Here is a 15,775-nt window from a genome sequence, read left to right on the forward strand (position 1 = left end):
TAAATAATTATATACAATTGAAAACATTTTTTAGGCATGAGTCCCTTAGAAAATGGTATTTGAAGTTAGATACGGGACGGTAACAGAATACACTGCCCTGCGTCACTGCCAAAGGTCTTGTTCCTGACTACTCATACTGGCTGCCACATTCTCTTTGCACAAAATAAAGCTTGTTTCACCAATCTTTTAAGGTTCTTTTCTTATTTGAACTATAAATGTTCATAAAACTGTTGAAACAGATGTTGCATTTTTTCCATGATACCCCTGATTATACAAATACTTTGTGTTATAATTTTTTTGGTGAGGGTTACCTGGAACCAGTTGCCCATGTTCTAATTTGATGTCCAAGGGACTTGACTTCATGACAGTGAACGAAAGCAATAACCACCCATCTTACTTCAGAAGTAATTTAAGGGAGTCTTTCTGAATCTATTCGGGTTTGGGGAGCTATCCTTTGTTTTATTTATTTATTTATTTATTTTTTGAGACAGAGTCTTGCTCTGCCCCCCAGGTTGGAGTGCGGTGGCACGATCTCAGCTTACTGCAAGCTCCGCCTCCCGGGTTCACGCCATTCTCCTGCTTCAGCCTCCCGAGTAGCTGGGACTACAGGCGCCCACCACCACGCCTGGCTACTTTTTTGTATTTTTAGTAGAAACGGAGTTTCACTGTGTTAGCCAGAATGGTCTCAATCTCCTGATTTTGAAATTGCCTGTCTCGGCTTCCCAAAGTGCTGGGATTACAGGTGTGAGCCACTGCGCCTGGCTGGGGAGCTATCGTTTAAAAGAAAAAGTAATTCAAATTTATTATCTAAATAGTTGAAAAATATCAATAACGTCAACACATAAGCATACAGATTAAAATAATTAAGACAATTCATTTATCATCAGTGGAGTACAACCACTATTAATATTTTGGTGTATTCTATTTTGAAATATAATAATTCCAGTTCTGTAGGATTAGTTCACGGAGTTAAAAAGTTAGTCCTGGAAAATTTATACAGACAGAAAATTTTTATTATTAAATATCCAAAGTATTTGTAAAATTTTTGAAAACAAATATGGGTATATAACTATGTATGTACCTAGCACAATGCCTGCATTTTCCAGCATTAAGATACATCATATTATTTTATTAAAAGAAATGTCCTAATTTGGAAAAGTTTTCTTTCTTTCTTTTTTTTTTTTTGAGACGGAGTCTCGCTCTGTCGCCCAGGCTGGAGTGCAGTGGCTGAATCTCAGCTCACTGCAAGCTCCGCCTCCCAGGTTTACGCCATTCTCCTGCCTCAGCCTCCCGAGTAGCTGGGACTAACAGGCTCCCGCCACCTCGCCCGGCTAGTTTTTTTTTTTTTTTTTTTTTGAGACAGAGTCTTGCTCTGTCGCCCAGGCTGGGGTGCAGTGGCCGGATCTCAGCTCACTGCAAGCTCCGCCTCCCGGGTTTAGACCATTCTCCTGCCTCAGCCTCCCGAGTAGCTGGGACTACAGGCGCCCGCCACCTCGCCCGGCTAGTTTTTTGTATTTTTTAGTAGAGATGGCGTTTCACCATGTTAGCCAGGATGGTCTCGATCTCCTGACCTCGTGATCCGCCCGCCTCGTCCTCCCAAAGTGCTGGGATTACAGGCGTGAGCCACTGCGCCCGCCGGAAAAGTTTTCTTGTGATAAGTTTTTAATAAGTATTATAATATTGAGTTATTATGATTTGGTGAAATTAGGTAACATGAATTAGGATGTATAATGAAATAGTATGATAGACCGATGCCATAATATAATTTTTATTTTTATTTTTGAAACAAGGTCTCTCTCTCTGTGTTGCCCAGATTGGAGTACAGTGGCAGGATTTTGGCTCACTGCCTCCTTGACTTCCTGGGCTCAAGAGATCCTTTCACTTCAGCCTCCTGAGTAGCTGGAACTACAGGCACACATCATCATGCCTGGATAATTTTTATATTTTTAGTAGAGACAGGGTTTTGCCATGCTGTCCAGGCTGGTCTCGAACTCCTGGGCTCAAGTGATTCTCCCACCTAGGCCTCCCAAAGTGCTGGGATTACATTATGCCAGGCCCTGGTTGGCATTTTAGTAAGTGACCTTCCAGCTTTGTTTTATTTTTTTTAAAAGCAAAATAATAAAACATTTTATTTCATAGTTTAGGAAAACACTACATTACCTTATTTGGATCTTTACAAAATCACAGTGAATTTGATGGGGTGGGGGAGCGCATTAGTAGTAGTAGCCTCAGGCTGGGATTAGAGGCCTGAGCCACTCCACCCAGTCAATATACATCATTTAAAACACTTTTTTTTTGTTTACAAGAGTTATTTGAGCTCAAAGCATGGAAATTTAGAAAATACGGAACCCCACCCCTGCCTCAAGAAAAAAAAATTCCAAAACTGATAGTTCCGTCAATAAGGGAAAAGCTTGATTGGCGTTTTATTTTACTTTAATTTTAAAATTTATTTTGAGACAGAGTCTGGCTCTGTTGCCCAGGTTGGAATGCAGTGGCATAATCTTGGTTTACCACAGCTTCCATCACCCGGGCATCTCCCACTTCAGCCTCCCAAGTAGCTGGGACTACAGGCGCAGAGGCGCAGGCCACCACAATGGCTTATTTTTGTATTTTTTGTAGAGACGGGGTTTCGCCATGTTGCCCAGGCTGGTCTTGAATACCTGGCCTCAAGTGATCTGCCCACCTCGGCCTCCCAAAGTGCTGGGATTACACCATGCCAGGCCCTGGTTGGCATTTTAGTAAGTGACTTTCCAGCTTTATTTGTTCTATTTTTTAAAAGCAAAATAATAAAACATTTTATTTCATAGTTTAGGGAAACACTACATTATCTTATTTGGATCTTTACAAAATCACAGTGAATTTGGTGGGGTGGGGGAGCGCATTGGTATTAGTAGCCTCTTTGCATAGAAATCAGGATCATGGTAGAGGTAACTTGATAGCCTATCTCATTTAGTAAGTGGTGAAGGTGAGACTTGAACCTAGGATTTTTGATTCAAAGTTAATTTTTTTAAAACCATACTGTGATGCTTTGAAAGTTACTAGTTCTTTATCTTCCTAGGACCTTTATTAGTTAGTTTAGTTTGAGTCTTCATCTTTGTTATAAATTACTGTTTTTAATTCTGCTGAAATACACATAACATACCACTTTATAACCATTTTTAAATGTACACTTCTGTGGTATTAAGTACATTTACATTTTTTGTGCAATTGTCATCACCATCCTTCTCCAGAACTTTTTCATCTTCTACAAATTCACTTACATTTCCAAGTTATTTTGCCTTTCTGTATTAAGTGCTTTTATGTGTGTGGTGTGAATTAATTAGATTGCTACATATAAAGCACTCAAAATAATGCCTGGCACATAGTAAGAACTCAACACAGGGCCAGGTGATGTGGCTCATACCTGTAATCCCAGCACTTTGGGAGGCTGAGGTGGGTGGATCACTTGAGGTCAGGAGTTCCAGACTAGCCTGGCCAACATGGAGAAACCCCATCTCTACTAAAATACGAAAAATTAGCTGGGTGTGGTGGTGTGTAACTGTAATTCTAGCTATTTGGGAGGCGGAGGTGAGAATTGCTTGAACTCTGGAGGCAGAGGTTGCAATGAGCTGAGCTTGTGCCACTGCACTCCAGCGTGGGTGATGGAGTGAGACTCCATCTCAAAAAACAAATAAACAAAAAAATTCGACACATGCTAGCTGCTTCCTACAAACGAGGTGATAGAGGCTAACAGAGATACAGCTTTGTGGGGGTGACAAACAGGAAGTTCAGGAAATGGGAGGTGGATGGAAAGCCTGTATTTTTGCAATTTGTTTTTGGTCTTGTCTTTTCCTTGTTAAATTCCAAGTGATTTTGGGTGAGCATACATATACTGTACATACATAGTAGAACTGAAAAACTATGAAGTGAAATTCAGCACAATTTAGAGTTTGGACTTACAGTTTTACAAAGGGTTGAAAGGTATAGTGTTAATGCATGCATATAAATAAATGTAACTATGAGACTCAGTCCTTAATAAAAGTATTTAAATTTTGTCTGACAGGATTTGAACTTTTCGAAGAGCTGCCAACACCCAAGTTCAGCTTTGGAGGCAGATCTGGAAACAGTGTAGCAGCATTGGTTTTCCAAAAAATGTGAGACTTTTTCTTGGACAAATTCAGGTAGCTACACAGAATCTACACAGCAAAGTTAACCTGACACAGAAAATCCTTGTGCAAATAAATGCTTAGTGAGTACACAGGATGCACATGTTGAATAGAATATACTGGATTGGTAAAAGAAAATAATAATAATGAGCATCTAAGTGGTTGGGTTTTAGAGATCAATCAATAATTTTTAATTTTCTTTTGTATTTGAAATGTAAATAGTTTTTGATTAAAAAGATTTCCTGTAACTGCTAAACAGTTAAAAACTTTAAAGTAGTAAATGAGTTTATAGAAAGCATGTATTCTTGACTTTTGCGCCTTGGTAAAGTTGAAAACTATTTATGAAGACTTGACCAAATTATTCCAGCATCAGAATAATAAGCAAAACAACTTTGTTAGTGTTTTGTTAGACTATTTATGAAATATAACAAGAAATACTATTTTGTGTTGGATGGTGGTTATTTTTAAACTTAATACCTGTGAAAAGGCCGCTTACCTTTATGTATGTAATTAAACAAAATCAGAGAAATACATCAGTTGCTCAAAAGTTATCAAGCCTGCATTTTGCAGCTATGGTCTTCTATACACTGTAAGGGATAAACAGGTAGTAGAAGGAAAGAGAACTAAGGAATATTATTTGCTAGTGCTATGTTGAGTTGTCTTATTAAGTAATTGAATCCTTTCAATATCTTCTTGAGGTATGTATTGCTTGTTCTTGTTTCTACTTATAAGGAAAATGAAACTGAGAGAAGTGAAGTCACTTTTATGAGGTCCAGCAGTACAGGATAGAGCCAGGATTTTTATCTGGGTCTGTCTGACTTTAAAACACATTCTCTTCTAGCACATTCTGCCTCACAAGTGCTAAGTCTCTGCCTTTATAGCATTTACAGTACAGCTGGAGACCTATGATGATTACATATAAAGTTTAGTTACAAAAGATGGGTAGTTATTTTGTTAGTGTTCATCTGTGCAGTATCAGAATAGCAGCCAGTCAACTCTGTCTCATATCATCCTTCATTAATTTTCCCCATCTCCGTACTCAAAGACTTGCCTCTATTAAGAATTTTGTCATTCTTCTGTGAAAGAGTAGTGTAAGTTATATAAGCCTTCAGCGATACATGCACAAAGATATTCTAGTTAGGAGTTAATTTAGCAAGAGAAACAGTTTAGTAATGTTTTTGAAAAGATAAGGCATATTCATACTTAATACCATTTTATATTTATGGTAACATTTTAATATTGGAGCCATAATACACATTTTTGCATAATTTTTTGAAGATTTTCAGCTTTGTGTGCCGGTTGGGTTACATAACTAACAGACTTTTTGTTTATTTGGCAAATGTTACTCCTGTATTGAGTAAATCTAACATTATGTCCCTTTTCTTTTTGGGGAGGGGTAGACGGGGGAGTGAGTTTTTCATTTAGATAAACATTGATCAACCATTAAGACAAGATAGTTGAAGACATATATGTGGACTTTCTTTTTTTTTTTTTTTTTTTTGAGACGGAGTCCAGCTCTGTCGCCCAGGCTGGAGTGCAGTGGCTGGATCTCAGCTCACTGCAAGCTCCGCCTCCTGGGTTTACGCCATTCTCCTGCCTCAGCCTCCTGAGTAGCTGGGACTACAGGCGCCTGCCACCTCGCCCGGCTAGTTTTTTTGTATTTTTTTTAAGTAGAGTCAGGGTTTCACGGTGTTAGCCAGGATGGTCTCGATCTCCTGACCTCGTGATCCGCCCGTCTCGGCCTCCCAAAGTGCTAGGATTACAGGCTTGAGCCACCGCGCCCGGCTATATGTGGACTTTCAACAAAAATAATATTTTTGAAAAGCTTTTATTTTCAACATGTAAAAACTGAGAAATTACTTCAAAATTATGCAATTTAAATTTTTTACAAAATTGTGTTGATTTTACAAGACAGGAGATTTTTTTTTTTTTTTTGAGATGGAGTGTCGCTCTGTCCAGGCCGGAGTGCAGTGGCCGGATCTCAGCTAACTGCAAGCTCCGCCTCCCGGGTTTACGCCATTCTCCTGCCTCAGCCTCCCGAGTAGCTGGGACTACAGGCACCCGCCACCTCGCCCGGCTAGTTTTTTTTTGTATTTTTTAGTAGAGACGGGGTTTCACCGTAAGACAGGAGATCTTAAACTGTACATAGTTTTATAGTTTTTGAGATCTGGTCTTTGTTTTTTTTTCACATTAATATTCTTTGATTTCAAATATAACATAGATACATACTCTTTTAGAATTTTGAGTTAAGTATATGCTATTTTAATGCACTAATCCTACAAACTAGGCTTTCTGTGTGACTAGACTGAGATGTTGAGTCTGATTCACAAAAAGCTTGGAATGGTTCTTTGTTGAAAAGCTTTTCGAGTCACTATTTGGAGCATGTTTGTGCCATTTGCAAAGGTGAAATAAATTTTTTTAACCATAGAGCTTTTTGATAAGGTTAGGAAAAGGAAGTTGTCATCTCTTCTTATTACTCTAATCCTGCTGGAAGCTAGCTTCTTGGGGACTAAAACCAGAACAAATGGAAGGTCCAAAAATGCTAATAAGAAATTAGTATTTTCACATAATACCAAACTGTTAAAAACAAGGCCAGCAAATGTCCTCAGGTTTCTGAAACAAACCATAAATACATTATTTAACTTAGTATTGTTAAATTGTATAAATATGTGGGTAACTGTGACAAATTATGCAGTTATAAAAAGGAGCAGTAAGTTAAGTAGTGAATACTATTTTCTGTGGATAAGAATTTGGAATTGTAATTTCATTTAATCGAAAGACGCTTATTTTGAAGAAACTTGTTTGAAATGCAAACGCAATTTCTCGGTGCAGCCTGCATGGAATTGCTGCTTTTCACTATGATGTTACTGCTGCATAACAGGCCACTTCTGTGTATAGGAAGTGCGTGTGCAAATCCAAAGGGAATTGAGGCCTGAATGTGGGTGGGTTACACCAATTAACAAATACAAAGTTTTCAGTACATTTTGTTTTAAGCCAGGTGCACAAGTTAGAGTTGCTTTTTGGGACTGGCATTTATGTATGTGAGAATCAAACCTGATATCACTCTTGGCAGCCTGACTAAAGCCATTTAAAAATAAGTACAAACTGTCCTTGAATGATTTTTTTCCCATTGTAGTAGCACTGAGTTTTCCTTTTTTCTTCATCTGTGGTATGCATGCAATCTTTTGGGTTTTCTTTTTTTGAAGAAATAAGGGAGCTAAGTATATACAAAAGACTTTTAGTCTTTTTATGAATCATGTGCTTCAGTGGACTTACTTATTTTAAAATTTCTATGATACTATAATATGGTACTGTATGTTGACCTCAATTCACATTTATCCAGAGTATAATAGAAACCTCAATTTTTAAGGAACCTACATTATTAGTTAAGTTTCATATGGCCTTGAAATAATTTTCTTCAAATTGGTATACAAAGAAATAGCGTTTTCCTGCCTGTGTTAATGACTTTCGTTTATGTTCTTTTAAGTAATTTTATTTTATGAATTGTGTGTGTGTATGTGTGTGTGTGTGTGTCTCTCTCTCTGTCTAGTGGCCTACAATGAAAATCTGTACAGATGTGAACAGTTCGTCTCCAAGGGAGAGTCCTGGGGTTTGAGTTCCTGTTTTGGGCTCTGTAAACTAACGTGTATGTGCTCCTGGACAGCCCTCTGCTTTGATAGTATGAGACCAAGTGTCTTGTGTTCCACAGTAGTAACCTCTTTAGCTAATGGCGTGTGGGCGTGTGTGTGTGTGTGTGGGGGGGGGGGGGGGGAGGGGGTGTTGATGGGTTCTGAAAGAAGTCTTGTCTCATACACTTCACTGAATGAAGGCTGCCCATGACCTAGAGCTTGATTGTGGGAGGTGAGGAGCATATATGGCTGAAAGACAATTGCATAGTGGGGAAAAAAATTAGGAAATCCTTATATTTCTCTTGGTTAGGCAGGAGACAGAGATGTCCATAGAAGAAAGGGGAGCTCGTCAGCATGTTTTATTAACAGTTAATGGAAGAACATTAATGCTAATTTATTCTTCATATACACCATGCAATTTGTTAGAAAAGTAAAAGAATAGTTTGAAATTCTTTGGTCAATTGATGGATTCCTATGTTCAGGGCATAGAAATGAAACTCAACATCAAGCAGACAAATACCCAAGCCCACAGGCTACATAAATGCTGAATAAAACCAGCTCTACAATGGAACTCTGAAAAGCGACGGGTAAGAAGCCTAATGAATGATTGAATATGACCTTAGCAAAATCCCTGGAGTGTTGTTGAAAGATCATTCATTTCCAGCTTAGATGTCAAGATGGGCTCTAGTAACCAGGAAAAAAAGAGAGCTTGAGTCAGTACTTACTGAGTTTTAAAAATCTTTTGCAACACAGTGTATTAGACTGAGCATTAAAAGGGCTTCTCTAGATGAATTTTGAGCTGTCACTATAGTTTAGGCCTAGGGAAATAAACTTAAAAAGATAGGAATAATTCCTAAGACATGAATGTATCAATATCCTATCCTGCTTTTCTGGAGTAGGACTTCAAAAACTGAGATGTATAGGCTGGCAGAATGTACTTTTGTCATGCTGATACCATTGTAAAAAAGACTTAAACTAGGAGATCAATTGAGCCCTAAAGTATTTGCAAATTACTTGCCTAGCTTGTTAGAAGAAGAAATAAAAAGCCAAAATCTACATTTTTGTTTTCAAAAGAAATGATTTCTTTGTTTCCTGAAGAGATGAGAAATGATAAATTCTTCCATGTTATATTTTTACGTACGTATTTTTATTACGGTACCGTATCAGCAAATGATAAGTATTTGAGTGATCTTTATTGTTCATAGTATCTGGAAGCATCTTAAGAAAAGCAAATCTAATACATCTGTTTTCCCAAATATGTAAAAATTTACACATGATCCAGCAATTAGCATATCGTGTATATTATCCGAGTAGCTTAGGAAAAAATATGAAAATACTCTGGTTGAATAAGGGGACTGTGAACTGTATTTCTCATTTTTCATTAATATATTACAGATCAGGCAGCTTATCATCAATGATGATAGCAGAATCATCATTGGTGAAATGGTGTTGGGATGGCTGTAGTTCCCCAGCTTTTAAGCCTGCCTTACTGCTGCAAAGAGGAGAGAACCGTTGGGAGGAAGAGGCTAAATGTAGAAGAGTGTGGGTGCTGTCAGTTCACATTTTCCTCCTAACCCTTCTCTAATAGGAAAATGTCAGGCCTTTGTTCCCATCTAATTTTAGTACATCCTGGCTAAAAAAATGTTGGGATGAAAAAATGTTAGGATGATTTCCAACCATGGAACTTTGAGGGGTGGGGTAGGGGAAGGAAGAGTGGAGGAAAGAGCGGTTTATACTCCATATCCGTCTGCCTCTCTGCAACAGCAGCTAGCCCCTACTCTGTTGATTTTGGTAATGAAATAAATTTAGATGCATTGAAGCACTGATAATTAGGTTTTCCTTCTATGTTCTCAGTAAGAAGCCTAGTTGGTTTCTGAATGGGGACAGTCATAATATGGTATTTAATAAAACATACCTGGTGAAATTAAAGAGCTGTAGGCAAGCTTTGGAAGAAAGACCTGAAATTGTGAGTGAAAACTACATGTGGTGCTATGTATAAATAGAACCTTTGAGATGCATTTGTGTTTCAGGGAAGCTGCTTTTATACTGTTATTTTGAATGAGAGTAATATTTTGATTTTTGAGAAGCGGTCATAAGCAAGGCATACAAGAATGAGCTGTTTATCCCCTTTGTAAACTCCGACAGGCCTAGAGGGAAAGCCCAGATTCAGTGAGAGAGCCAGTTGAATCAAGCAATTGATAATATAGTTTGTTCAAGAGATAGGACAGAATTCTTTGCTTTGTAGTTGGAAGTATCAATTGTTGTAGTTGTTATTTGATTAAAAAGTAATTAACTGGGCCGGGCACGGTGGCTCACGCCTGTCATCCCAGCACTTTGGGAGGCCGAGGCGGGCGGATCATGAGGTCAGGAGATCGAGACCATCCTGGCGAACACGGTGAAACCCCGTCTCTACTGAAAATACAAAAAAAAAAAAATTAGCTGGGCGTAGTGGCGGGCGCCTGTAGTCCCAGCTTCTTGGGAGGCTGAGGCAGGAGGATGGTGTGAACCCAGGAGGCGGCAGAGCTTGCAGTGAGCAGAGATCGTGCCACTGCACTCCAGCCTGGGCGACAGAGCAGACTCCGTCTCAAAAAAAAAAAAAAGTAATTAACTGGATTAAACTAAAAGCAATTCTGAATACTGGAGCTCACTAAGAAATAAGCTGTCTTCCCCCAGTATTCAGTTAGTGAGCCTAGGTTTCCTATTGGAATTTGTATGATGAAGACATTATGTAGTAGAAGTAAGATCATTTCATTATTTGCAATGAATTAAGGAGATTATTTTCTGAACTTGAAATTCAGTTGAATTTATTTTGGTTCCTTTCATTTTATAACAGCAGGTAATTTGTTAAAATCTATTAAGCAATAGAATAGATGTCAAACAAATGATTTTTAAAAATATTTAATTTTGGAGAAAAATGATTAGACCTAGCCAAGTCACTTTCCTTTTCTGGTCTTCAGTTTTTCTCTCCATAAAACAAGGGCGGTATTTAACATTCTGTATCCTTGTTAGCTCACGTTGCCATAATAAAATACCGTAAACTTGGTGGCTTAAACAACAGAAATTTATTTCTAGAAAGGTAGTTCTGGACGCTGGAATTCCAAGATCATTGTGCTGGCAAGGTATATTTTATTTTAAGGCCTCTTCTCTAGGCTTATAAGTGGCTGCCATCTATGTGTGTCTGCATGACTTCTTTATGTGCGGAGAGGGAGCGCATAAGCTCTCTGGTGTCTCTTCTTTTTTTTTTTTTGAGACGGAGTCTCGCTCTGCCGCCCAGGCTGGAGTGCAGTGGCCAGATCTCGGCTCACTGCAAGCTCTGCCTCCCGGGTTCACGCCATTCTCCTGCCTCAGCCTCCTGAGTAGCTGGGACTACAGGCGCCCGCCACCTCGCCCGGCTAGTTTTTTGTATTTTTTAGTAGAGACGGGGTTTCACCGTGTCAGCCAGGATGGTCTCGATCTCCTGACCTCGTGATCCGCCCGTCTCGGCCTCCCAAAGTGCTGGGATTACAGGCTTGAGCCACCGCGCCCGGCCTGGTGTCTCTTCTTATAAAGAGCACTAACTCCAGGCAGGCATGGTGGCTCACGTCTGTAATCCCAGCACTTTGGGAGACTGAGGAGGGCAGATTACCTGAGGTCAGTAGCTTGAAACCAGCCTGGCCAACATGGTGAAACCCTGTCTCTACTAAAAATACAAAAATTAGTGGTGCACACCTGTAGTCCCAGCTACACAGGAGGCTGAGGCGGGAGAATTACTTAAACCTGGGAGGTGGAGGTTGCAGTGAGCCAAGATCACACCACTGCACTCCAGCCTGGGTGACAGAGCGAGACTCTATCTCAAAAAACAAAAACAAAAACAAAAACAAAATAAAGAGCACTAATCCCATCCTGAGCGCCTCACTCTCATGGCCTCATCTAACCCTAATTATTTCATAAAGGCCCTATCTCCAAATACCATTGCGTTGGGGGTAGAGGGTCAGGGCTTCAACATGTAGATTGTAGGGGGAAACCAACATTTAGTCCATAATACTCCTGAAATCAATTGAGGCTTAGAAAAAGCCCTATGAAATAGGCTTCTAGAATAGCTGTCTGTTGGTATGCATTAGGGATACTGGGACCACCTGCTTATAACCAAATCTATACATAGGTGAGTTTTGCATCCCAAGAATATTGTATTATCAATCTGAGTTTGGTTGAAAAAAGCCAAGTATAAGTGGACCACATAGTTCAAACTCATGTTGTTCAAGGGTCGACTGTATATGTGGGGAGATTAAATACTCCATTTGCTAACTGTCAGTTGTTAGGTAACTTGATGGTTCTTTTTGACCAAGGTATCTGTACTCATATATACATATGTACGTAAAATATTCGAAGCAGTCAGATGAATATTCAGTCTAAAAAATATTTGTCCATGTTTTCTTAAACTTTGTATTTGAGTATTGTCACTGATATCTTCTCTTTGATAAGTTTGTATGCATTTGACCAGAGGTTTTTAAATTTTTTTATTTTTCTTTAAGATAGGGTCTCACTCTGTCACCCAGTCACCCAGTCACGCAGGCTGGAGTACAGTGGTGTGATCATGATTCACTGTAGCCTTGACCTCCCAGGGTTAAGTGATCCTCCTGCCTCAGCCTCCCTAGCAGCTGGGGCTACAGATGCATGCCACCACGTCGGGCTAATTTTCCTATTTTTTGTAGAGTTGGGGTCTCACTATGTTGCCTAGGCTAGCCTTGAACTCCTGAGCTCAAGTGATCCTCCTGCCTCAGCCTCTCAAAGTGCTGAGATTACTAACGTGAGCCACCGCACCTGGCCTAGAGATATCCAGGAAACTTAGGAATTTGCATCTTATTGTTTAGTCCAGTTCCATTTTTATATATAGAAAGATTGAGATCGAGACTGGGCCTTAGAAAAATTGTGATAATTTGAGGAATCTCCCCAATATGTTTCTTTTTTGACACAAGGCACAAACTACACACAGATGATCTAATTGGCCACTCTAAGACGAGTATAGAATATGGGTATAGTATATGGGTCTGCCCTTCTTATATATAGTGTGCTGTATATACTATAGTATATGTAGTATATGAGTATAGTATATGGGTCTGCCCTTCTTATATATAGTATGCTGTATATACTACAGTATATATAGTATATTGAGTATAGTATATGGGTCTGCCCTTATGCCCTGTGTCTCTCCAGGCTACTGTCAGTTTGTCTCTGTAACTGCTTACTTCCCCAGTGAAATTGAAGTATGTTAAAGGTGCTAGCAAAGTACCTTCTGTATAGTAGGCATTTAAGGTTGGTTTCTGTTCCATACATTTCTTTGAAACAGCTTGGAGAGAGAAGCAGTGCTTTAGACCCTGCATATTAGGAATGTGAATATTAAGTGAGAAATGTAAAGCAGCTTAGCGGGATTGCTGCCACACACCAAGGCCAAATCAGTGTTCTTTCCTCCAAGGACCCTTCTTCCCATGAAGCTGATATGTTTACTTGTTTGAGATTTTACCCCTCAGTGCCACAGTTTTAGTGTATTCAGTTCCATTGTAGGCATTTGTGTTCCAGGAGTGATTAAATGAGTGAAGAGAGGAGGAGTGCTAAATAAGTGAGAGGGAAAGTTTAGGTAGGCCTTTCAGAACTTCTTAGAAATAATACTGTATAGCTTCTTCTTCCTTAGTCTCTAGCGCTGGTGCTGAAGCACTTATTTATTTTTTTGATAGACCAAGTCTCACTGTATTGCTCAGCTGGAGTCAAACTCCTGGCCTCGAGCAGTCCTTCTGCCTCCACCTCTTAAGTAGCTGGGACTCCTCAGCAGTCCACTGTGCTGGACTTGAAGTACTTTTTTTTTTTTTTTTTTTTTCAGTCATTTAAGAAATCAGGACCAGATATTATAATGCCAGATTTTCATGAAATGTCCTTTGTGATGTGTCAGCAGAGACTAAGAATACCCCTTGGATTTAGATCGTTATCTGTTTTAAGTGGTAATTTTTTTTTTTTTTTTTTTTTGATACAGTCTCACTGTGTCACCCAGGTTGGAGTGCAGTGGTGCAATCATGGCTCATTGTAACCTCAACCTCCTGGGCTCAAGTGATCCTCCAACCTCAGCCTCCATAGTAGGTTGGACTACAGGCATGTGCCACCATGCCCAGCTATTTTTTGTAATTTTTGTAGAGACAGGGTTTCGCCATGTTACCCAGGCTGGTCTCGAACTCCTGGCCTCAAGCAGTCCTCCCACCTTGGCCTCCCAAAGTTCTGGGATTATAGGTGTGAGCCACTGCATCCAGCCCCAGTAATAATTCACTAAGAAATGTAGGTATGATGGGGGAAAATGTTAATGTGGGTGCATTTGAATTGAAACCAAATGGACAAGGATATGATATACCTTCCTGCATTAGGTCTGAGTGCCAAAGCATTATTCCAAGTGACATCAGACAAAAGAACCAAGAGCAAGTCCCTGTAGGATCATGCATTAGGAAGCTGGTGGCATTGGATTTAATGAAAGTGTTGAATTGGATTTGGATCTTGTATTGGCCATTTAGGAAGCAGTGACCTGAGATTTTATAATTGATTGCTACTTTGCATCATCCAGATTTGATATCCTTAATCAGTGATTCAGGTTTATTTCCTTTGCTGTAAGCTAACAGTGCCATTCGCAGTGACATTTTCAAGTTTGATGTTGAGTAATACTTTAAATACTTTATCTGATTTGTCCTTAGTTTATACTAGAATTGACAGTGTAGTGTAGAAGGCATGGTGAATCAGTTGTTTATGCTACTCTAGGAAAACATTTGGTTTGGCCAGGTTCGGTGGCTCACACCTATGTAATCATAGCACTTTGGGAGGCCGAGGCGGGCAGATTACCTGAGCTCAGGAGTTCAAGACCAGCCTCGGCAACACGGTGAAACCCCTTCTCTACTAAAATACAAAAAATTAGCCAGGTGTGGTGGTGTGCACCTGTAGTCCCAGCTACTCAGGAGACCAAGGCAGGAGAATTGCTCTTGAAGCCGGGAGGCGGAGGTTGCAGTGAGCCAAGATCGTGCCGCTGCACTCCAGCCTGGGCGACGGTGTGAGACTCCGTATCCAAAAAAAAAAGAGAGCATTTGGTTTTTTGGGTTTGTTTATTTCTTTAGCCTTTTTATTGGTGGTTATATGACTATCTCAATGTCTAGATTGCTTAGTATGACTATAGACATGTTGGCCAGAGCCATATTGCTTTCTCTAGTTCATCCTAGAGGACTTTAGTCTTTTAACCATTCTGAGAGAGTTCTACAGAGTTGAGGTCAATATGATATGATGTACCTCTTTACAACAGAACAGAATCAAAGCTCCAGTTATTTATGTTAGGTAGTTTAACAGTACAGTGGTTGACTAACCTGGTTTTGATCAAGGTGTTTTTTTTGGTTTTTGTCCCTTGTAAAAGTTAAGAGAAGCTGTAAACTAGTAATTGAAATAGTAAGCCAACTTCTCATTCATGTCAATTCTTTTATATTGTAGGTACAGTTCAACCTATAGCTGCAGGTTATGCACATACAAAATCAGCAAGGCTAGTCTCTCTTAGAACAGTCATGGGTATGAATTCAAACAAAAGATCTTTGCTTTTGGTTAATATAATAGATTGACAAACTGCTGAGGAGAGTTAAGAAATTCACAGGCTACTAGGTAGGCTAAATGTTCTTTTCATACTGCTCCCAGGAATGTTCTACCCTTTAGAACTCTAGGGGCTGATTTCTTTTCTTGACATTTTAAATCCAAAGGATTCAGCCTTTAGATTGGGTTTTTAAGCTCTGTGAAATCACCAACTGTATCTAGTTTTAGTTTCCTTTCTACCTAATGAAAATGAAATTTACTCAGTTTCATTTTTAGGGGGAAAGGCAGGAGAGCGGTAGCTTTGAGCATATCACTAGGGAGGAATTAAAAATCGATTTTTCTTGAGACAATGACTTATGGCAGATAGTTGACAAGAGAAAAATTAAGTTTTGAGCTTATATCTCAAATACTGAATGTGAATTC

The 15,775-nt window shown here is 39.4% G+C and overlaps 1 protein-coding gene across 9 annotated transcripts in view; it reads left to right on the forward strand.

Annotated features, from left to right (window-relative positions):
- The window catches only part of EEF1AKMT2 (EEF1A lysine methyltransferase 2), a 90,144-nt gene that overhangs the window by 31,730 nt on the left and 42,639 nt on the right, over positions 1-15,775 (forward strand). For 7 of the 9 annotated variants that reach the window (XM_024789350.2, XM_071068964.1, XM_071068965.1 and 4 more), the window contains one exon: positions 4,043-4,440. In XM_024789350.2, the coding sequence (XP_024645118.1) occupies positions 4,043-4,137 (95 nt within the window). In that variant the 3' untranslated portion in view covers positions 4,138-4,440. Of the gene's footprint in view, positions 1-4,042; positions 4,441-15,775 lie in introns of those variants that run through there. The other 2 variants (XM_024789345.2, XM_024789347.2) reach the window with 1 other exon arrangement.

Source organism: Macaca nemestrina, chromosome 9, assembly GCF_043159975.1.
Source record: "Macaca nemestrina isolate mMacNem1 chromosome 9, mMacNem.hap1, whole genome shotgun sequence".
Taxonomy (NCBI): domain Eukaryota; kingdom Metazoa; phylum Chordata; class Mammalia; order Primates; family Cercopithecidae; genus Macaca; species Macaca nemestrina.